This window comes from Ursus arctos, unplaced genomic scaffold, assembly GCF_023065955.2.
Source record: "Ursus arctos isolate Adak ecotype North America unplaced genomic scaffold, UrsArc2.0 scaffold_25, whole genome shotgun sequence".
Lineage (NCBI taxonomy): Eukaryota > Metazoa > Chordata > Mammalia > Carnivora > Ursidae > Ursus > Ursus arctos.
Genome location: NW_026622930.1, coordinates 26,787,409 through 26,810,136, shown reverse-complemented (window position 1 = coordinate 26,810,136; position 22,728 = coordinate 26,787,409). Strand labels below are relative to the sequence as shown.

General features: G+C 41.6%; 3 protein-coding genes across 9 annotated transcripts in view; 2 read left to right on the top strand and 1 right to left on the bottom strand.

The window, feature by feature from the left end:
* Window positions 1-5,856, top strand: part of BBOF1 (basal body orientation factor 1) — a 38,625-nt gene extending 32,769 nt beyond the window's left edge. For both annotated transcript variants that reach the window (XM_026519525.4, XM_057318487.1), the window contains exon 12: window positions 4,660-5,856. In XM_026519525.4, the coding sequence (XP_026375310.3) occupies window positions 4,660-4,671 (12 nt within the window). In that variant the 3' untranslated portion in view covers window positions 4,672-5,856. The remainder of the gene's footprint in view (window positions 1-4,659) is intronic.
* Window positions 309-21,087, bottom strand: ALDH6A1 (aldehyde dehydrogenase 6 family member A1). The gene is made up of 12 exons (XM_026519526.4): window positions 20,594-21,087; window positions 13,372-13,428; window positions 12,072-12,146; window positions 11,734-11,895; window positions 11,428-11,506; window positions 10,711-11,013; window positions 9,058-9,179; window positions 7,137-7,326; window positions 6,744-6,925; window positions 5,160-5,339; window positions 4,795-4,893; window positions 309-2,327 (listed from the first exon to the last, which is right to left on the bottom strand). Exons 1-12 carry the CDS (start codon window positions 20,642-20,644, stop codon window positions 2,223-2,225), a joined length of 1,605 nt encoding a protein of 534 aa, XP_026375311.2. The 5' UTR covers window positions 20,645-21,087; the 3' UTR covers window positions 309-2,222.
* The window catches only part of LIN52 (lin-52 DREAM MuvB core complex component), a 107,211-nt gene continuing 105,359 nt past the window's right edge, over window positions 20,877-22,728 (top strand). For 5 of the 6 annotated variants that reach the window (XM_057318489.1, XM_044391345.3, XM_057318488.1 and 2 more), the window contains exon 1: window positions 20,901-21,254. In XM_057318489.1, the coding sequence (XP_057174472.1) occupies window positions 21,224-21,254 (31 nt within the window). In that variant the 5' untranslated portion in view covers window positions 20,901-21,223. Of the gene's footprint in view, window positions 21,255-22,728 lie in introns of all 6 variants that reach the window. The other variant, XM_026519533.4, reaches the window with a different exon arrangement.

The following is a 22,728-nucleotide window of genomic DNA, read 5'->3' as shown; positions in this document are numbered from 1 at the left end:
AGGGGTCAGTGAAATGAGTAATAACACTAGTATAAGATTGTGGACATTTTTATAACATCTACTCTATGGCAGGCATTTTATACTTAATGCAAACACACATTTGTGCCTCTTTTAGTAAATGTGGAAAACCTATAAATTGCCTTGTGAAATATACAGCCTAGCCAAAGTATGTACTATCTTCTATGTAAGAATAAACATAATGACCACGTAACTCTGGGCTTTGAACAGAGTTGGGAAGTCTGAGTCCCTACAAGCTAGGGACAAAGGCATTATTAGGAAAGGCATTATTAAAAAATAAAAAAGCCAGGTTTTCTTTTTAGGAGCTTTTTATTTATAATTTCTTATTTATAATCAATTAGTACAACATAGGATCTCAGAAATTTCAAATGAGGCCACATCAAGGCAAAAAGAAAATAAAATACTAAATTTTTAAGCTGCTACTAGCGTGAATATAACTGCAGATTTTTTTCCATCTAAGAAACAAGAAACTTCTAAGTAGCAAATAGCTAGCCAGATGAGTTGATTCCAATTAAAGCAACACAATTCTGATGAGTCAGTGTTTTTAAAAAAGTGATTTCCCTTAAATATAAGGAAAACTTAGGAATCTCTGGGATTATATTTAATTCCACTTGGAATTTAGACAATATGACCTTTCATTCAACCCAGCCTGTAGTTGTTGGATTGGATTAAATATCACTATCATTTGCCAGCTGTGATAAGTAGAGATAAAACAAGGGGTATTCTATTACCAAATTAAAAATTTCTATTGCCTCATGTTTAGGAAGGCAAATCCAAAAAAAAAAAAAGACCCAGTAGGGGTCATACATAAATGTATTTTATTAAAGTTCCAATCACCTTAAATGATTGAAGATTCTGATATTCTATCCAGTGCTGGTAGTAATAAGCTTAAAATCCACAGAGTGCACAAATGTTTTCAAAGTTTTCACTATCCTGAATTCACCGAATCACTGCCACGGGGCAGATTAACATTATCCAAGTGACTAATGAGGAAGCAGAAAAATAAATGACCTGTGTCATCTGGCTGAGGACTGAGATGATTCTCTCAGAGCCAGCAGCCTTCTCGTAGTTCACTGGGTAAAAACTGTATCAGAAAAGATTGATTCAATTGGGGATCTATTTTTTTTTTTTTAGCTCATCAATTTCTGTTCTGACTTAAAGTTTAGCTATATCCAAAGAAAAAAAAGCATTAAGATGCTTGAATTAATGGAAGCAAAAAAATCTGTCAAAGCATTTCTTTTTTAATATGTCATGAAAAGCCTTGAAATTTCTTAGGCCCCAGTCAATTACTCTACATTAAGAGTTCTTTCATTAAAAATGATCACTAATGAGAAATGCAAGAAGGAAGAACAACATAAAAAATTCAGCAAGTAATATCTGGCTATACTTACTTAAGGCAAGAGTCTTCCACACTTTCATGGCTAGAATACCCCTTGATTTCTGGGCCTAAAAAACTTTTGAAATAGTTTTCTGAAAAAACCTGCATTTGCATCTGAATTAATGACTGAAACATTAATGACCGTTGAAGCCAAATCTGAAAGTTAACACTTGGTACACACAACAAAAAGTTGCTTTATCCAGTGCGTCCTGAGGGATCCTTGAGAAGTGATTTTAAGAAGCAGGAACGGTGACAATGATAGAATTAGTGGTCATGTATCACTAGGACAAAGTGGCATTCAGCAGAAAGGAAAGCAGTTGTCACAACTGTGGGATAAGTAGAAATGGATTATGTCCTGTGTAGTGTGGGATAAGTGAGAGGCTCAAGGCTTGGCAGCGGAGTCTCCCCCACTGCCATTTATGTAGGGCTGTGTCTGAGGATCAACCAAAGGGTGAATTGTTTCTGTCCTATTTCCCCATCCAAGAGGTCCTCTTCTAGTTATTGGAAGATCTTCTTTACATACACTAATCTTCCCTTCAAGTCATCAGAAAAGGGGAGAACTTCTAGAAAACAGGTCTCAGTTCTCATTCCATGTAAGCATATCACAGTTAAAACAGTCACCTCAAAAACTGAAGAAAGAAGAGCAAGTGAAAATCTGGTTTCAGAGTTACACTAGGAATCTCCCTAGAGCAACTCTGCAGGGGCTAATGGTCTTGAGAAAGATTTTAGTTACCAGGTATTCCAGTCCTAGGGGTCTGATTTGAGCAAAGTTGGCAAATGAGGTTGGTCAAGAATACAGGGAGATTACTCAGGAACAAACTTGTTTCTAACGGCCCATGGTAGGCATGACTACAGCAGGTGAGGAAAGAGTAGCATCTTCTTCTTTCCACTGAGAAGTGATGGTCTTTAGCTGTGTGTAGAATTGGATGCCCTAAAGAGAACAAAGGGGAAAAAAATAGAGTTAGCATATATTCCTGGGGGTTGCATGTTTCTCTTTCAATCGACTTTTGAAGGAGGTGGTATGAGGTGCCGCCGCTCACGTTCCCACTTGAGGAACTGGTGCAACCAAAATCCAACCTATTGCTCATAAGATAATCTATTTAAAACAATTAGCATAATATCTCCCACATAGTAAATAGTCAAACCTTAGCTATCATTATGTTGAAACTACTCAAGAGGATCTATCTAAATGGAAAAACTGAACAGTGTAATCTGTTAAATTTGCAGTTCATTCTGTTCCTAGGGCTGAATATCATGTGCTTTGGGGTCTTGGGACATGGCTCAAATCCTGCCTCTCCTCCTTACTGACTGCCATGTAACTTTGGGCCTTATCTGTGACCTGTTGCCCAGCACGGCATTGCTGTGAGGGGAAAATGAAATGACCTACAAACATCGTAGCAAAGTAATTGCTATTCAATAATTGTTAGTTTTTCTCTCCTTCCTGAGAAGAAGAAAAAGGCATGAAGGGATGAGATACATATCAGGCCATTTCTGACAACTGTCAGTGATAAACAGCTCTATACTGATATAGTAAAATCCATAATATCGTACAAATCTAAAATAAAATGTCTGATATTATACACAATCACTTCTAAATCACCTATAATGTGAACCAAAAAAATTCAGCATATTTCAGACTTTATATATACAGTTTATTTTGTAAGAATAGGCTTGAGCAAAAGAGAATAGACTGTTAAGATCTAACACAAAAAATACTAGCAAGCTAGGGACGCCTGGGTAACTCAGTCAGTTAAGCGTCTGACTCTTTGTTTTGGCTCAGGTTGTGACATGCAGGGATCGAGCCCTGCGTGGGGCTCTGCACTTGGCACGGAGTCTGCTTGTCCCTCTCCCTAACCCTCTGCTCCTCCCCCACTCCTTTCAAAAAAAAAAAAAAGAATACTAGCAAGCTAGAAACATACCGTTAGAAAAAATACACTAGCTTGATTAAAATACTCTTTTAGAATTATTTGACAAAATCTGGGCCATGTTAACATACTGAAAAAACTTGAGAGATTATCTACTTTCAAGTCTTCTTTCCAGGATGCAAAATAGCAATTTGATTATCTAAGAATTTAAGACTTCAAACTGTGTATGGGGTCAGTCTTTTCCTTCAAGAAACCTCACTTACCAGGATGACTTACAGTAATTACAGCAAGACAGGGTAGAAAAAAAGAGTTTTACTCTGCTTCCCTCAAAAGAAATTTTTGTTAATAGTATCAAACTAGTCAGTTCTACAAAACCTATGACTAATGCACAAACTGAATAAGCTGCCTCTAAATAACCAAAATGTCTTCTCAACCAGTTGGTCATTCTGTTATATTCTGCTACGCTATGTGCACTGTTAATTTTTTTTTATTGAAAAAGCGACCTGTATAGGAAACATGTAATTTAATTACTGAAGGTTCCAAAATGGCTGTTTATCACTATGGGGCTACAAAGAAGTTCCGCTAGCCAGTCTGTTCGACACATACTTGGGCACCTGCTCTGTGCCAGGTACTGTAGTTAAGAAGTAAGTAATACTGACGGTGTGATAAGGACTTCTTATTATGGCTTACACAGCCCGACAGGACTTCCCCTGCTTACCTCTTGAACCTCATCTCTTACCACTCTCCTCTCATTCACTCTCTCTGTGCCCCAGCCCATTTCTGCTACTATGTGAACCTGCTATGCCTCTTTCTGCCTTAGGAAATATGTATCTGCTGAAAGATGTGGTAATAGTGATGATTTAATCTTCCTAACCTTATGAAATATAGGTACTATTGTTAGTCTCATTTTATAGATAAGAAACTTGAGACATAGGGTATTGCCCAAAGTCACACAGTTAATAACTGGCTGAGCTGGAATTTGAAACCAGGCTATTCAGTTCCAGATCTGCTTTATTTTTCTTGTTCAGTGATGGATTTATTGTGCCTAGAATAGGGTTTGGTACAAAGAAGGTGCTCAGTAAAATTTTTGTAAATGAATAACTTACAGGAGTGTAGTGTTCAATGGGAACGCACGAGGGCATACCCAACCCAGCACTGAGGAAGGGGGGGGTCAAAGGTGATTTTCTGGAGGAGTCCATGCTTTAAACTTAGACAAGACAGATGATTTAAGAGTTAGATGAAAGAGGGGAGGCAGGAGGAGAGGATCTCAGGCAGAGGAAAGGATATACATAAAGGCTTGGACCTTCTCATGCTCTTTCCCCCAAAACTTTGCTGCCTTGAGTTATTCAGGAAGGAGCGGCTTTGGCAAAATTTTGTTACCTTTTAAATCTTTTCTAGGGGACCTCCTGACAAGCGCTGCTGAACAACGTGTGACCCCACAAAAGCTACTGGCAGGCCCCTCATTGCAGAATCCTTGCTCCTGAATATGTTCAAGAAACTTTCTTAGAGGAAAAAACGTTTTCTTACAATTACCTGTTTGCCATAGAAATTGGTGTCTCCCCTGAAGGAAGATCGAGAGCCAGTGAATGAGAACATTGGCAGAGGCACTGGAATAGGGACATTCACCCCCACCTAAAGCAGAACAAATCCACATCAAATAAAAGGACTCCAACAAAGGAACTCTCCATCTAGAAGCACAAATGCCTGACATCACAGAGACCAATTTTAAATACCCCAACATCTACCCCATCCTGCATCCCACGCACGAACTTTGATTCCTGAGGAAGAAATGGGGCATTATGGGAAATCGGAGGGCAGCGACTGATCCCTTTACCATCTCCCTTAGATAGGAAACAGTACATGGCTACAAGAATCTCCTAAAAATTCTGTTCACCAACCTGTCCAACATCCACCAGGTGGGAATATTTCCGAGCAGTGGCTCCATTGGTGGTGAAGATGGCAGTCCCGTTTCCATATGGATTGTCATTTACGATCTTGATGGCTTCATCCAAAGTGTCTGTCTCCAGAACCACAAGAACTGGACCAAAAATCTCCTCTTTGTAACAGGTCATAGTTGGCTGCCAGGAGTGATGCATCCAGAAAAGAAGTCAGTACTTGATGCTTATCTGGTACTTAGTTACCCACTGTTTACATGGACAGCTTTCATGTTAGGAACCTCTCTTCATTTTAAACCACTTAAAAAAAAAAAAAAAGTCCTTTCTTGCTGTGTTCCATCTTCCAAGCTGCCAATCATATAAATAACCTGGAACTCCTATTAACTACAATTACACTCCTGTCCTTTAAGCACTGTAGTTTTAGGTCTCATGACCCATCACTGGTTTCCTCTTTTACACCTGTATAACCTGTTTACACAGTTGTTATGTTACTGAAAAGTTACACGCAAATTCATTTTTTATAAATCAAATATATATTGCAAACACCTCAGGAGTGTGTTTCTGTTTAAAGAAACCCTGTGCTAAGTTTTCCATAACACAAACAGTTCATTCTCCTTCACTCCTTTGCCTCCCAAGTGAGTCTGTACAATTATATTTTGATATCAGGTCACATTAAATATTCAAAACATCCTTCACCACTGCAGCTCGTCAGCGGTGTTTGTTCCTAATAAGTGGATTTGTCCCCTATGGTTCTGTGACAAGAGACTTCATAATTTCTACTACACTTACATTCAACTCTTAATTATTCAGGATTATGTAGGATTAGTGGGGACATATGAATTTCAAAAAAAGCCTCCTAACCTCAATTTAGTCATTAATTTTAGCTGAGAGACTTGCAGAGATTCGATAAATAAAAATTGAGAGAGCAATTTTTCTTTGGTATTTTTCTGGTGAAGACGCAGCACAGAGTAGGCACTCCATAAATACCGAGTGGTTCATATATTGATGGGGAGACCCTGCGATACCGATAAGCTAGACAACAGGAGTGGGAAGAGAAAACTAACATTAAGCAAGTAAGTAACGAATATAAGATAGGGCTGGCAAAATTTGGCTGACTGTGGCTTGCTGTTTGTTTTTGTACAGCTCACAAGCTAAGAATGGTCTCTGTATTTTTTAAATGGCGGCAAAAGAAATCAATCATGACATGAAAAATTATTTGAAATTAAAATTCCATTGTCCATAAATAAAGGTTTATTGGAACACAGCCACACAATGTTAATGTGCTTTCACACTAAAACGTCAAGAGTGAGTAGTTGTGACAGAGACTGTATATTCTTGCAAAGCCAAAAATATTTACTCTCCAGACTTTTATGGAAAGTTTGCCAACCTCTGGTATAGTGGAAGGAGGTTGGGAATCAGGATAGGAGGCTCATTCAAACTCTAGATAAAATAACTGAGGAATCCTGGCAAGAGCCGAGGTCTCAGTTATTAAATGTCTTCATTTATAAATTGGAAGGATGAGATTCCACCGCCTCTAAGATGTTTTAGTGCTCGTATTTGTGAAATAAATAATCCAAAGTTGTTCACCTTGACATTTGAGATGATGGTTGGTCCAACAAAGTTGCCATTTTCATAGCCTTTGACTTTGATTTTTCGACCATCAAGAAGGATAGAAGCTCCCTCCTTTGTTCCACTATCAATCAGATTACAGACTCGCTCTTTGGCTTGGGGGGTGATCAGAGGGCCAAGATCAGCTCCAGGTTGGTCTCCTGTAAAACAACACAAAAGTATTTAAGGTCTTCATTATCCTAAATTATGACTGTTCACTAAAGATGAATCCAAATGGCAAATGCAGTATAAAGAGACGGTAGTGGTTAAAGAGCAGATGTGATTACTCCCATTGGTCAAGGCCAATGCTAAAACCAAGAGCTTAGTGCCACAGATGTAAAGTCTAAAGGAGCTAGGCAGATAACTGATTACCCGCATTGACTCTCAGGTTTTTGGCACGCTCCACCAGCTCTGGCAGCCACTTCTTAGCTTCTCCCACAAGGATTGCTGTGGAGAGAGCCATGCAGCGCTGACCAGCAGCTCCAAATGCTGCCCCAACCAGCTGGTTCAGGGTATTTTCCTTATTGGCATCTGGCATGACTACCCCATGGTTCTTGGCTCCCTAAGGAAATACAGAAAGTACATGAATCTTCCTTGGCAAAATATAATTAGGCTAAGAAATTAAGCAAAGAATCTGAGATTTCAAATGAGAATTTAAGAATAGGGAGAATTTACCCTTTGTTGCTTTGAGGCTAGATTTATTGTCATTTTGATACTGCTGAAGTCGTGGTAGCACAGAGCGAGTCTCCAGGTGACTTTTTCTCCTACTTTCTTAGCTGATAAGCTGATATATGTTTATTTAGATCAAGACCATTACCAAAAAACAAAACAAAACAAAGCCTCTAGCCACATAATCACATTCAGTCAAACTGACAGGCTAAATACTACATCTGGGAACCAAGAACTTCTTTCTCTTTCCTAAGTTAGACAGGAAACAATCTACTGTCTGCTGGGATTTCCAGTTATATGAATAGTCAACAAAGAGCTGCCAGTAATAATGCCAGTGGCTAGCTGAAAGGCGAACCAGGTGGACCTCTTGATACACCATTTCTGGAAAGACGTTCCCCAGATTAGCTTGCTTCTAGATACATAGCCTCATGATACACAGCTATGTAGGATAACATGGTCATTTCCATACATGTTTCCAGATACAGTAGTCCCCCCTTATCCATGGTTTCACGTTCCACAGTTTCAGTCACTTGAGGTCACCTGAGGTCCAGAAGCAGATGATCCTCCTAAAGCTATGTCACAACGCCCACGTCATTCACCTCACTTCATCTCATAATGTAGGCATTTTATCATCTCACATCATCAGAAGGGTAAGTATAATTAGATATTTTGAAAGAGGCCATATTATTACAGTGTATTGTTAAAATTGTTCTATTTTATTATTATTCTCTGTGCCTAATTTATAAATTAAAATCTATCATATGTATGTGTAAGAAAAAATATCGTATACATGGAGTTTAGTACTATCCACAGTTTCAAGGATCCACTGGGGGTCTTGAAAGGCATCCCCCACAGATGAAGAGGGACTACTGTACAACTATAATGGAGTACATGGATAGATACCATGTCTGCTACTTAATTCTATCCCATTACACATAGTATATTGTTAGACACAGAATACACTCAATAAATATGGAGTGAAGTGGGCAAGTCAAATTGGCCAAAAGACAAGGAAGAAGGCATATCACAAAGAGTTTCCAAGCCTGTGCATAGGTAGCTATCCTTTCTGCAACATTTACCAAAGGGAGAGAAAGTGGCAACTGGACTAATAAAGAATTACTCTGTATTAGGAAAAGAGGTAGTGAGAGAACAGCAAAACTATGCAACCAAATAAACTGCACTCACATTCTGAGATATTTGGCTCTTTCCAGTACTTCAAATAGCTTGGACTCTCAGGAAAAGCCTATCCTTGACATTCTAGTAGTTAGGATATGCCTTGAAAGGATGGAAGGATAAAGGGCTACAAAGCATGGTATGAAGAAAGATACATGGCCAGAACCAGAATCCAGCTGTTACTGTTAAAGCCCAAAGAATCTGAATAACATTGTTAGGGAGAAAGATACCCTTTGTTGCCAAGATTAGGGTATAAGATAAAAAGGTAATGAAAGTGACTTAGGATAAAACTCATCACAAGGTTCATGGCTAAAGGGAAGACATTCAGGATGAAATAGGAATAAAGACACACTGGCATTAGAGTGGGATAGTAGCCCCTCTGTTGAAGGGCTGTTTGTAGGTAATTTTAATACATATAACAGATTTAGGGGGAAAAGGAATAGGAAATCACCATATTGGCTTGAACTCTCTTGCCATGTCTTGACCCTCTCTCGAAGATGTACTCTCCTGCCTGGTTGGATCCCACAAAGCTGATTGCTTTGATATCCGGATGATCACAAATAAAGTTTACAGCTTTAAGAAGAAAAAAAATGATTACCACAAAGGAACAAATGGCTATGGGCTTCTCAACATGGCAAATTTCCCCTTTCCCATTGTTGTGAATGAGAAGTTTCCATAATGTATTTTTCTATCCTGGATTCCCATTTTGAAGTTCTTTCCATCTCTTATATTCTTTTTTTTAAGGTTTATTATTTATTTTATTAGAGAGAGAGAGAGTCTGTGCACATGTGCGTGCGTGCGCATGAGTGGGTGGGGGAGGGTAAAAGAAGGGGCGGGGGAAGAATCCCTAGCAGACTCCCTGCTGAGCACAGAGCCCAATACAGGACTCTATCTCTCCACCCTGAGATCACGACCTGAGCCAAAAAAAGAGTCGGGGGGTCGGGGGCGGGGGCGCCTCGGTGGCACGATCAGTTAAGCCTCCAACTCTTGGTTTTGGCTCAGGTTGTGATCTCAGGGTTGTGAGATCAAGTCTGGCATCAGGCTCTGTGCCAGTGTGGAGTCTGCTTGAAATTCTCTCTCTCTCCCTCTGTCCCTCCTGCTCGTGCTTGCTCTCTCTCTCTCTCTCTCCTTCTCTCAAATAAATACATCTTTAAAAATAAAAACCCAACCGGGGATGTACTGTATGGTGACTAACATAATATAATAAAAAATCATTATTAATAAAAAATAAATAAATAAATAAATAAAATAAAATAAAAACCCAACAGTCGGACGCTTAACTGACTGAGCCTCCCAGGCGCCTCCGTCTCTTGAATTCTTTAAACTACTAATTCTGTTTAGCCTCTTCCCTTTCATTATTTTTCCAATTTGCCATTTCTACTTCTAATTCCAAAGGCTACAACTCCTGTTTTCCTCCAAAATAGTAGCCTTTTAATACTCAACTCTTCCTTTTATCAAGAATGTTATATTTCCTTAACTGTCACTGTAGACTTTCATATACCTTTGTTGCCCTCATGTGAGCAGCAATATAGCATAGGATTTAAAAGTAAAAACCAGAGTCAGCCTTCCTGGGTACTGACATTCTGGCTTTGATAGTTTCTAGCAGTGTGACTTTGGGCAAATTACTCAATTTCATTTCGCCTCAATTTTCTTACCTGTAACATGGAAAAACAATAGTACTTACCTCGAAGGATTGTTATAAAGATTAAATGAGATAATATTTGAGAGGCACTAGAAACAGTGTCTGAAACACAGAAGTGCTTTTTAAGTGTCAGCTATTACTATGTGAATTAGAATGTCTTCAGTCTCTCTGAGATCTATAAATTCTCTCAGTACCGAAGAGCAAACTTTCTCATTTATCTGTCTTACCCTAATCCACACTTCTTTGTCTCAGTGTATTCCGTAGGCAAGAAGCATCACTGCTCCCCAGGGAGTTACCTTAGCACACAGAGATGTATCAACATTACCTTCAAAGTGGAGGTTACTGTTAGTCAATCCCTCCCGCCCTAGGTTCCTCATCCGAAAACCACTCAACCTTCACCACTCAACACACCCTGATTTTTTTGGTAGCCAGACTAAGTGCCATGTACAGAAGGGCAGTTACCTTCATGCTGTCCATGGAGAATATTCAGTGTTCCATCCGGGGCACCAGAGTCCTGGAGCAACTTAGCCAGAAGCATGCTTGCTCCAGGAACTCGCTCTGATGGTTTCAGTAGGAAGGTATTTCCACACACCATGGCCACGGGAAACATCCAAAGGGGGATCATGGCAGGAAAGTTGAAGGGAGCAATGCCTGCACATACCCCCAGAGGCAGACGGTAGGAGTAAAGGTCCATATCTTTGGTGATGGATGGCATGGTCTCTCCCAGCATGAGGGACGTCACACTGCACGCATGCTCGACCACCTCTGGAACGGGAAAGTAGTCAGACCACCAGGTCTCCACTGTGAACTACTTAGCTGTGTCATGCTCTAGTCATTCCTGAGGACAGAGAATGGCTCAGGCCAATGACACAGGGAAGAAACAGTGACTTGCCCTTCCACGTGAAGGGGATGTGCAAAATGAGATTCTCCAAATGGGGGGGAAGAAAAGACAGTGACAAGCATATACTTCCTGGAAGATCAAGTAAAATAAATGAAGTGAACTGATCTCCTACGTACCTGGCAAGTATTCCCATTTTCCACAAGTATTAAAAAAGATCTCATGGGATAGCAAAATCTACACAGAAGAAGTAACCTCCCATACTGAGATCTTTGCCTGCCATCTTTCTTTGCTCTTTCCCAAAGCGCTCCTGAACTCCCCAAGAGGGACTCCCAGCTTACGAAGGCCTCGGAACACGTCTCCCTCAGCATCAGCAAGAGTCTTCCCTTGTTCCAGCGTGATTAACTTGGCAATTTCTTTCTAGAGAAAAAGCACACAAATAGAAACCAATGCAAAGGATATGCCTCCTTGTAGTTCTTAGGAAGCCAAGGAAGAACAAAACTCGGGGAGAGGTAGTACAAGGGAGAAAGCCATGATCTGTGTCTTTCTGGATTGTAGAGTTATGGAGGGTAGCTAAAAGGGCTTCTGTGGGCGTGACAAGTAACCTAGGCAACAGTTTGGAAAATGATACCATTCTGATTTCTTACCAAGTTTTCTTTAATGAGTTGTTGATAGCGGAGCAGGACCTGTTGGCGGCTTAACACTGAAGTGTCTGCCCATGCAGGAAAAGCACGTTTGCAGGAAGCAACAGCTGCGTCCATTTCAGCCTTGGTGGCCTGAGGGACCCGACCAATGACCTCATTGGTCGCCTGATGGGAAAAAGCAACACATCATCTTTTGCCCCTGCTCCACCTTCTCCATTTTTCATCTAGTCACAGATGCAGTACTATGTACTTCACCTGACAGACATTCAGGTCCCCATTTCCCACCACACTCCCAGAATTCTAGGCTAGCCAGGTTTAAATCCCAAAGCAGCTTTGCTTACTGGGTTGTGGATGTCAATCCATTTGTCACTTTTGGATTCAACAAATTTCCCATCAATGAAGAGCTTTACAGTTGGCTGGAAAAGAAAAACACCACAAAACTTAGTTTATTGCTTCTCTCCCTTTCACAAACAGGAAGGAATTCAGGGTTGATAAAGTGATCTTCGGTTCTCTAGAAACGTTACCACTAGGAAAGAGATACACAGTGTACTTGTCTCTAGTGTTCAGTAAGATGTGGCGGAGCCTCTCAATACTGCGATCTCTCTGAGAAAGGAAAATTCCCTGCTAATCACAGTGTGGAACTTTATGTCACCGTGAAGCTTATACTAAAAAAGTTAGCAGTTTCTGTGTCAACAAAGATTAGCTAGTATGACTTGTTGGCCCAGCTGACTTTCTGTCATGTCACCATGAGCATGTATTACCTTTATGATCAAAAGATTTTTAAACATTTTTGTCTGTGTGTAGTTCTTCTGAGAAGTAGCTTGCTTACATTAAATCTTCAGAGGGGGCTGTGGACCAAGAAAGGTGAAGGACTACTGTGTTACACTGTGTGCTTCTAAATAGAAAGGATTTTGAGCACCTATCCTTATTTATTAGATTTTAGGTACTGCAAATGATTGCCAGTTCTATAAAAACAATTTTTAAAGACTGCAAAGAGGGCAACTCTCTGGCAGGATCAATAAAACCTCTAGAAGCCATGAAAATGTCTGTATTTTTTGACATAGTAATCTTTCCTCAGAAGGGAGATACTCTAAAAGAAGGAAAAAACTATATAAGTAAATGTTTGTTTTATAATAGTGAAAAACTGAATCAATCTAGGTGTTATATGGGAAAATTTTTAATTCTGACCATATATATTTGGTAGAATATTATGCAGCTGTTAAAAATCATAACTATAAAGAGCATTTTGCAATACTGAAAATGTTTATGACATACAAAAAACCATAATATTAGGTAAGAAAACCAATATGGAAAACTTGACATATATTCTGATCACAATTATGTTAAGAAAGTAAATGGGGGGGGGCGCCTGGGTGGCACAGCGGTTAAGCGTCTGCCTTTGGCTCAGGGCGTGATCCCGGTGTTATGGGATCGAGCCCCATATCAGGCTCCTCCGCTATGAGCCTGCTTCTTCCTCTCCCACTCCCCCTGCTTGTGTTCCCTCTCTCGCTGGCTGTCTCTATCCCTGTCGAATAAATAAATAAAATCTTTAAAAAAAAAAAAAAGAAAGTAAATGGGAATACTCCAAAATTGTACTGTATTCCTTCTCAGAAGTCCAAGTTTAGGGCCAAATAAACTTACCACTGAAGAAGAGAAAGATGATGCTGGATACCAAGTGGAGTTCACCTTAGAAGAGACCTGTGAGGTAGAAGAATTATTATTTTGATAAACGAGAGCAGAAAATTATTAAAAACTTAGAAAATGGCTACCATATACTTAATATTACACCAGTTACTGTGCGTATATGGAAAAGACTTGATGTTTGCTCTTAAGGGTCATATAGTCTTTAAAGAGAAAAGATATCAGACTATGAGGTACAGCAAACTAAGAGAAAATAAGAAACCATAATGATCACGTCCTCAATTTCCAGAACAGTCCTGATTTTAAACTATTTTTTTATTAGACCATATTTTCCTAATTTTTGGCCTGGAAAATGGTAGTCACCACAAATCTTAATGATATGAAAACTCTTCAAGGGTATCTAACATAATAGGAGTCAAATGTCACATAGTATATAACCAAGTGTCAAATGTAAGTATAATATGCCCATATAAATACTTGAACACAAATGCTCATAGCAGCCTTGTAATAGCCCCAAACTTAGCAACAACCCAAATGTCCACCATTGGATGGGTGAATAGGGAAACTAATGAGGTATAGCCATATGTTGGAATAGTACTCAGCAATGAAAAGGAACTCTTATACCAGCAATAACATGGATAACTACCAACAATTATACTGGGTGAAAGAAGTCAGACATAAAAACAGTACACAGTGTCTGAGTCCATTTATATAAAACTAGAAAATGCAAACAAATCCATAGTGTTAGAAAGCAGATCAGTGGTTACCTGGGGATGATGGCGGATGTGCAGAAGATGGGGTAAGAGGGAATATTTTGGGGTGATGGGTATGTCCCCTATCTTGATTGTGATGATATTTTCACAGGTGTATACAAATATAAAACTTATCAAATGGTACACTTTAAATACGTACAGTTTATGTCAATTTTATTTCAAGAAAGCTGTTTAAAAAATGCCACATGTAGGAAAAGAATGTGTTGTATAGGTAACATTTAATAGGATATAATCAGCACGTTGGAGAGGGGAGGGGTCAGTTACAATAAAATAATACTTTGTATATATGCTATGGAAGTTGATTTAAGAAATATTCATGTCAAAGTGAGAAAATGGAAACACTTGGAATGGGATATAAAGAAAAACTGCAATCTAATATTCTTTTATCTTGTCTGAAGACAGACATGTTAACCAAATGGTTTAGGGCTACCTGAAGTGCAAGAATTTGTGTTCCTGTAGCACTGTCCAGGGGAAAGGATGCAGGTCCTTTGGGCCAGCAGACAGTGCTTCCAAATGCCTCGTCTACTTCCTCTCCCATTCCCCACAAAAACAATTTCAAACGGAACACTCTTCTGGAGTCCAACATTAAGTCTCATATATAGCCATATTCCCAACACCAACCTGCTACCTGGTACATAATATCTACAGGCCAAATGAAAGGTCCACTGGGTGGCTGACTGCCCCGACCCCATATTAGGTTAGCAGCCAGTACTTCCCCTATCAGGTTTATCTGTCTCTGCTGTAATTGCCTGGGTACTTGTCTGTTGCCCAAAAGATAGAAGTTCCATGAAGGTAGGCACTACATCTGTCTTGTTCACCTACTTTACGGTTATTGTGATCAAGATTGTCCAGATATGGAAAACAGTAAAGTTGTGGGTGCTCACTCAGTGTTACTCTTATATTTTATGCTTTTTGCTCTCACTCCTTGCTAGTTCAAAACTTATCTCCTTGCTATGATTTCATATCTCCTTGCTATCTCTATCTCCCTGCTACTTATTTGCTTTTACTCCTTGCTATTTCAAAGCTTATCTCACTCCTTGCCTATTTCAAAACTTACTCTCTTAAAACTTCCAACCCTGCTGCTTCTCCTCTCACTCTCCAGGAGCGTTGACCTTTGTTTTTCCTTCCTCAGAGGCAACAGCAACCATCAGATGAGAACTTCAACTTCTTGCTAGCAAATCTACAAGACTGACCTATACCCGTCATTTTTCCCTCCCTTCCTCTTATAAGGGAGCAGTTGGCTAAGCAAGCTCTGTGGGGACTAAGTGACCGGGAGACAGAAGTGCACAATGAGTATCTGTGGACTGACTGATGAGTTTCCTGTCCTCCAGCTGCAGGTTATCTCTGCACCTGTGCTCTAAAGCCCACCTTTCCTGCTACCCCAGACACTGCCAATTATCCTTTCGTTCCTGAAACTTAAACCTCTCTCCATCCAATAGCAAGGATTCTCTTTGCTAATTACCTTATTTCCTCATTTCCCACTAACCCTTCCATCTACTCCAACCTCCATGTCTAAACACCAGTGACTTCCTACATTCCACGGGTTCTTCCCAGTCCCCCTGTACTTGACTTTTTCACGCCCTTTTCACTTGGCTTTGGGGATGTCCTGATATCTCTTCCGCTACTTACCTGCCTTCTTTGCTGACTCATCCTGTGCTACCTTGCCGCTAACTAATTAAATTCCTCAAGGCTTGGTCCTAGGCCTTCTTCTCGATCTGCACATTCTCCTTGGATGACTTCATCAACTCCTCTGGCTTGATGATCTAGATTCTGTGATGCTCAAATCTGTAGTTCTTAACCAGCTCCTCCTCTTCAGATAATACCCGCCTAACTGTCTTCACCACACCTTTAGTGGATGTTATTTGGGTGCATACTGAAAACGCTGAACTCCTCATCTTTCTCTCACCAAGCTGCCCCGCTTTCTATACCCCACCTTTCAGTGAAGGGGGCCACTATTCACCTAGTTACCCAAGAAGAAACCTGAATGTCACCCCAACTCCTCCCTCTCTCTCCACAGTGAATCAAACCAACCCTAACGATCTGTCCTCCTGGAAGTCCCTAGAACACAGCCTGTTTTCTCTACTCCTCCTGCCATCAACACAGTCTCTATCATCGTTGTCTCTCACTTGGACTTCAATAACTGTTTCCTAACAGATCTCCCAGCCTCCAATCTTAAGCTTTCTGAATCAGGTTTCCTACGCCATAGCCAGAGGGGTTTTCTAAAACACAAATCTGGGCCGATTACTCCCTTGTTTAAAAAGCTCCAGTGGCTTTCCTCTGTTCTTTGATAAAGACTAATCTTGATGTTGCTTAGAAGACTTCACATAGCATCTTTACTTCTCTAGTTTCACAGCTGATCACTTTCCTCCTTGCTGTCTACGCTCTACGCACTTGGAACACGTTTTGTACTTTCTCGGCCTGTGCACGTGCTGCCCCTTCCTGCCTGGAATTGTTTCATCCCATTTTTTTGGCTCACTCCTATTCCTTAGCTCCCTATGTAGCCACCATTTTGGGTGTCAGTGAAGGTCAGTTTTGTATGTTTGCTAGCAGGAAGTTGAGGAAGTTCTCAACTGATGGTTTCTGTTGCCTCTGATGTAGGAAAAACAAGGTTAACTTCTGAGAGTGAGAGGGGAAGTAGCGGAGTCAGAAGCTTTTAAGTCACAATCTCAAGTCTAGGCCAAGCACCTGATGATAGCGCTCATACAACACCTAAATTCCTCTATTTCTTATACCACATTGTGGAATAATTGTTTAATTATTAAGTCTCTGTCCCCTTAGTTCACTAGATGGCTGTGTCCTCAGCCCCTGGCACCATTTCTGGAATACAGTAAGCATTCAGTAATATTTTTGCAGAATGAAAGAATGAGTACTCACCAAGCAATCATTTGGTATTAATTATGTTTCATGTATACTCTTACAGGGCAGAAAATGTACAGATCAGCGAACTTAAGCATTCTAGGCCACTTAGTTTTATTTTTTCACTTGCACACAGTCTCCCTGCCATCAAGAGGGCATAAAAGGCACTGCATCTGGCGTAATAAAACATTAGCATATACTTTTTGACAGGTTGGATCTCCTGTATTCATTTCCCAAGAAACACTCATTAGCACTGCTGCTGAAGAAGCTATCCTTCATCCAGTCACACCAAAATTCTTCCTCTCTAGATGTTTATTTCATACTTGCTACTTCCTTTATCAGGCACTTCCTTTTCCCTTTGGCTGTCGGTCTGCTAGTCTTGCAAAACTCAAGCCTGGTGCGACCTCCTTTTGGAATCTTTTCCCGAACTTTACAAGCTGAGTTTGGGATAGTTTCCCTACGGCCCTGCAGGACTCTCTGCACTCCTACTGTTAGCACTTACCCTTGCATTATAATAGAGGAGCTTTCAGTGAGTGTTGTACTTACCTCTCCCATCCTAAAGCCTGGGGACAGTGCTTCACACAAAATGAGATACCAAGACTTAAGTCCCAAAGTCACTAGTTGGGAGACCTTGGATCACCTTAATTGTCAGGTCATTTACTTTATTATATTTGTGAATTCCAATCTTCACAAATATTCTTAAAACTAGAAAGTGGTGGAGCTGAGGGCGCCTAGGTGGTGCAGTTGGTTGAGCGACCTACTCTTGGTTTTGACTCAGGTCATGATCTCACAGTCATGAGATTGAGCCCTGTGTCAGGCTCCAAGCTCAGTGTGGAGTCTGCTTGAGATTCTCTCTCCCTCTCTGCCCCTTCCCCTGACTGTGCCCTCTCTCTCTCTGAAATAAATAAATCTTAAAAAAAAAAAGTCATGGAGCTGGGAAAGAATGCAAGTATGAGTGTAAACCCTGTACTCTTTAAACCACATCACTGAGGCAAGTCACCAAGTCTCTTTAAGACTGGTTTTCTTATCTCTGAATGTGAGTGATAAACCCATTGTTAGTTGAAAATGCATTTAATGTTCCTAACCTACCAAACATCATCGCTTAGCCTAGCCTACTTTAAATGTGTTCAGAACACTTACATTAGCCTAGAGTTGCGCAAAATCATTTAACACAAAGATTATTTTATAATGAAGTGTTGAATATCTAATGTAATTAACTGAATACTGTTCTGAAAGTGAAAAACAGAATGGTTGTAAGCGTATTGGTTGTTTAACCTCGTGATCGGCTGAGGGAGAGCTGTGGCTCCCTGCTGCGTCCCGGCGTCCCTCAAGAGTATCATACTGCATTTCACTGGGAGATGGGGGGGGGCATAAAAACTCAAAATTCCAAATACAAATGCATATTGCTTTCACACCACTGTAAAGTCAAAAAGTTTTAAGATGAGTCATCAAACACCAAGGACCGAATGTACTTAAAATTACTGAAAACATGAACTCTTTCCTTTACAGATCCTTTTGATGATTCTCTGAAATTCATGACTGCCAGAATCTAGACTACTCTTCATCAAAGTTACATGTTACAATTACTCCTCCTTGGCTAAGGATTACTATTTCTGTTCTTTTCTAGGTCAACTCAGAAGTGTCTTCAAATGAATCAGAAAATAGTGTCTGTTTCCACAATAAAGTACATAGGAAGGAAGATTCCTCTCCCTGATTCGAAGCACAAAATACTTTCTTCCTTTTTTTCCCTAAAAGATAGGGAGAAGTTGAGGGAGGGGTGGGGGAGTGGCAGAGAATGTTACACAGGCTCCACCCCCCCAGCACAGAGCCTCCATCCCACAACCCTTCGCCAAAATGATCTGGATGCTTAACAGACTGAGCCACTCAGGCATCCCAGGGCAAAATACCTTCTTAAGGCTATCAGGGACTCACTGTGATGGTGGCGAGGCAAAGAAAAAAAGTCAATTTTAGTAAAAGATTTCAAGGATAAGTTGGTAATGGAAATTATAGGGTAGAAACTTTGTATCCCTATTACTAAAAAAACAAGATACTAGAAAAATAGAACTAGGATCAGAGCAAGAAATAGATGAATGAAGCCAGATTATCTGACAAATTCTTCCAGCCCATTCTCAACGCTGTCCCATTAAATTGCATTTAATCATGAACCTTTGCTGACTTTGCTAAGAATCTTAAAAATGTGTAAGTTTCTGCAGTAGAACTCACTGCAACCTGGTATGTACTAATATCATCTAAAAGTCTAGCAATATAGAGGAAGAAGTTCCCAGGATGGATGTAACAAGTAAGAAGGGCAGTGTTGTTACTTGTAGGTTGGAGAATGTTTCCGGCAGTAAACCTCGCCTCCTAAGTCCTTGCTAGGTTGTTAAAACTGGGGCAAGGCTATGACCAGAGTTAGAAACCACAGGCCTCGGGCATGCAGCTCCTGTACTCTACCACCTCTCCTTAGGCTGGCTTCAGAAAGGACCCAATCCCGACCATGGGCCAGTGTTGAGGGTGTGTTGATACACTAGGAGCTGACTTTGGGTTAGGAACTTGGAATTAACACTTCCTGTTTATTTTCTATCACCTGTTTTAGAGATGTTAATCACCTTTCTTTTTTTTTTTTTTAAAGAATTATTTCTATGTATGAGGCAGCTTCTTTTTTTTTTTTTTAAGATTTTATTTATTTGTCAGAGAGAGAGAGACTGAGCACAAGCAGGGGGAGCAGCATTTAGAGGGAGAAGCAGGCTCCCTGCTGAGCAAGGAGCCGGATGCAGACTCGATTCCCGGACCCTGGGATCAAGACTTGGGCCGAACGCAGATGCTTAACCGACTGAGCCACCCAGGTGTCCCTCACCTCATTTTCTATCATTTTTTAAAAAGATATGTTTAGTCCCTGGCACGTGTTTGGGACATACTGGTAGCATAACTATGTGTCCTTATCTACCACGAACGTGAATACTGTAACTTTGCTAAAAGTCCAACTGAAAGTCTTGGCAAGAAAAGGGACAGTCTATGGCCTTTGAAAAATACAAAGAGCCACAGCTAGGGAAAACAGCTCAGCAAATAGCTGCTTTGGGGGAAAACCTGGTGTAAGCTTTCTAGAAGGAGATTCAAAGTTCATTCACTGACCCTCCTCCTGGTGTGCTTCCCTCCTTTACCATGGATTATGGACAGTGAAGTAGGGTGGGGGGAAGGGAACAATCTGGTAGCTCTGGGCAGGAGAAAACTCTAACAAAGGTGACCAGAAAAGGGAATTTCTGGTGAGAGAGGTGACTGGCACAGAGGTGAAAGGGAATCACGGTGAGGAGACCATGAGGGGTTAGGGCAAGGGTGACTGATTGCAGGGACTGGCAGGGCTGGGGGAGGAGAGTGGGCCAGAGCCAGATAAGGAGAACCTCCCAGAGTAAAAGGGCAGCAGGCCAGGGGTGACAGTCCAGCATCCAACGAGGGCGGATAGTAAGTGAGGCTTGGGACCGGGCCGCACAGGTCCAGTGGGACAGGAAGGTCGGCTACGAAGGGGTTTTTTTGGGCTCAGAGTGACAGAAAGGACGCAATTCCTAGCTTCGTGATCCCTCGGTACCACCCTCACTCGCCTGCAGGATCCGGGCCCGCACTGCCGCCGCTGCCACCACCGCCGCCGCCATGGTCCTCAGTCGCTTCTCGTCCTCCTCTACGCACCCCTACTGCGGGTGCCTCCCCAGAAGTCTACCGCCTCCAGGCCTAACCCCCCTCGTCTTACCGCACCGCCTCATTGGTGGAGAAGACTATTTCCTCTAGCCAATCACTCGGCCTAACATCTGACTCCACCCCCTCAGTGCCAGTCTTGGAGATATGCGATTGGTCAGAAGTGGAAGAGCCCTAACCCCCTCCCACCTCAGTAAATTCTGTTGGCGGAGGTAGGGCAGTCGCCCCTGACTAAGATACTCGGTATTGAGCACTCGGAGGAGACGCCCCCTAAACGGGAACCCCGATTGGCTACAGGGACGACCGCGGCCCCACCCCCTCACCGAGGAAAGTAGATAAGACCCTTCAAGAATTTTGCAGTCGCTCCACCTCATCTACTGCGCGAGGGAGTGTGGCCAGGACTGGAGGCGGGGCTAGGCAAAGATTGCCCTATAGGGCGGGGGAATGAGACCGGGCTGCTAGGTGGGGATAGGGTTTCTTTGGGGGGCGTGGCTTATGGATCCTTGCTTTCCCGCCGACGGTTGGCCACGTCACGTGACATGGGTTGGAAGATGGCGTCTCCCACAGACGGTAAGGACCGGCTTAGGGATCTTTCAGCTGTAACTTCCTTATTTGCAGTCCTGGGGACTTCCACTGTCTGTCTCCCCTTAGACTTACGCTTTTTTCCTTGGGTTCCAACCCTTTCCTTTCCGCTTTTCCTTAGGATGCGAGTGCGTCCTCAAGCTCACCGGTTCTTCACTGCAGCTCCGGAGGTGCTCGGTTTCCCCTCTGTACCAAGAGGGTGGAGGAGGGCACCGTCGTGGGGCGCATTCTAGGCGAAAGGACGGGGGTCGCCCTGGCCATGCCTTAGCCCCATTTGGGTGAGGCAGGGCCGAGGAGGAGATACTGCTGTGGTAAATGCGGTACCTTAGTGTAGCTTTCTAGTTCTCAGGGTGCCCCATTGAAGGGTCGATTTTCTTCTTTTTGAGCATCAGGAACGATTCTCTCAAACCCTAGGTAGGGTGGGTGGCTGACCTCATCCTGGGATTAAGCCGCAAGCAAAACCTGATACTCTACTGTCTGGGTACAGTTGCCCTATCTTGACCCCTCCCAATGAGAGTCCGGAGGAAGATGAGAATTGAGCATTTCAGTGTAGTCATGCACTTATCTCATACTCTCTTGCTTCTAGTGTATGTGTTGTTTACTAAGGCTGAGTGAGTGAATGATTTCTGTTTATATGTTGTCTAAGATGCAAGGCATTTCAGATAGCAGTTAAGTGGTTTTGGTATAACCTCAAGTTTTTGCACGCGATTCTGCCTTAGTTAGGGTTTTGCAGTCATTTCTGAACTCACTTAATTTTTGCTTCTACCCCACCATCTCCATGTCCATTTCATTGGTATGTAGTTTTTTCTCCTCAAACACATTTTGTGTTTGGAAGAAATTTTGGAAGTTTATTTCAGTAATAAGGAAATTGAGACCAGGAGACCTATTACTGAGTTCCCACTATATGAAAGGCATAATGCTAGGTGCTTTGGGAGAGGAAAAGATTAATCACTCATGTAAACGCTTTTGCACTTTCAGGTCTCATTTATTTATTATTTTTTACTTTATTTGTTTTTTTTTTTTAGAGCGCAAGTGGGGGAGGATGGGGAGGAGAAGAGGGGGACGGAGAGGGAAAGAATCTCAAGCGGACTCTGCTCTGAGCTTGAGACCTACGCAGGGCTCGATCTCACGACCCTGAGATCATGTCAGGTCTCTGAGAAGATTTACCAGAAAGCAGTATCTGGAGTTGCCACTCTTCATTATTATTCACTATCTCATTACCTTCGTCGTCAGCATAGCTATTCTGTTAACTTTGCCCCTTCCATGCTGGTTTATAAATTCCAAGTCTGTCTTGTTCATAGTTGGATCCCAGAGTTTAGCACCAGTGCCTGGCAAACAGCAGACCTTTTAGAATATCTACATAAATAATATATTAGTCTCGGGTTTCAAGTTTAACTTAGTCTTAAGTTTTTTTTTTTTTTAAAGATTTTATGTATTTATTTGACAGAGATAGAGACAGCCA

Bases quoted from the DNA above. Each gene is read 5' to 3' on its own strand.
- ALDH6A1 (XM_026519526.4), bottom strand. From the start codon at position 20,644: ATGGCGGCGGCGGTGGTGGCAGCGGCGGCAGTGCGGGCCCGGATCCTG. The intron at 11,014-11,427 runs GTAAGCTGGGAG...TTCCCGTTCCAG, and splicing joins AGACGTGTTCCGAGGCCTTC to AGGTGGTCGAGCATGCGTGC. The intron at 9,180-10,710 runs GTAACTGCCCTT...TTCTTCTTAAAG, and splicing joins TCTCCATGGACAGCATGAAG to CTGTAAACTTTATTTGTGAT.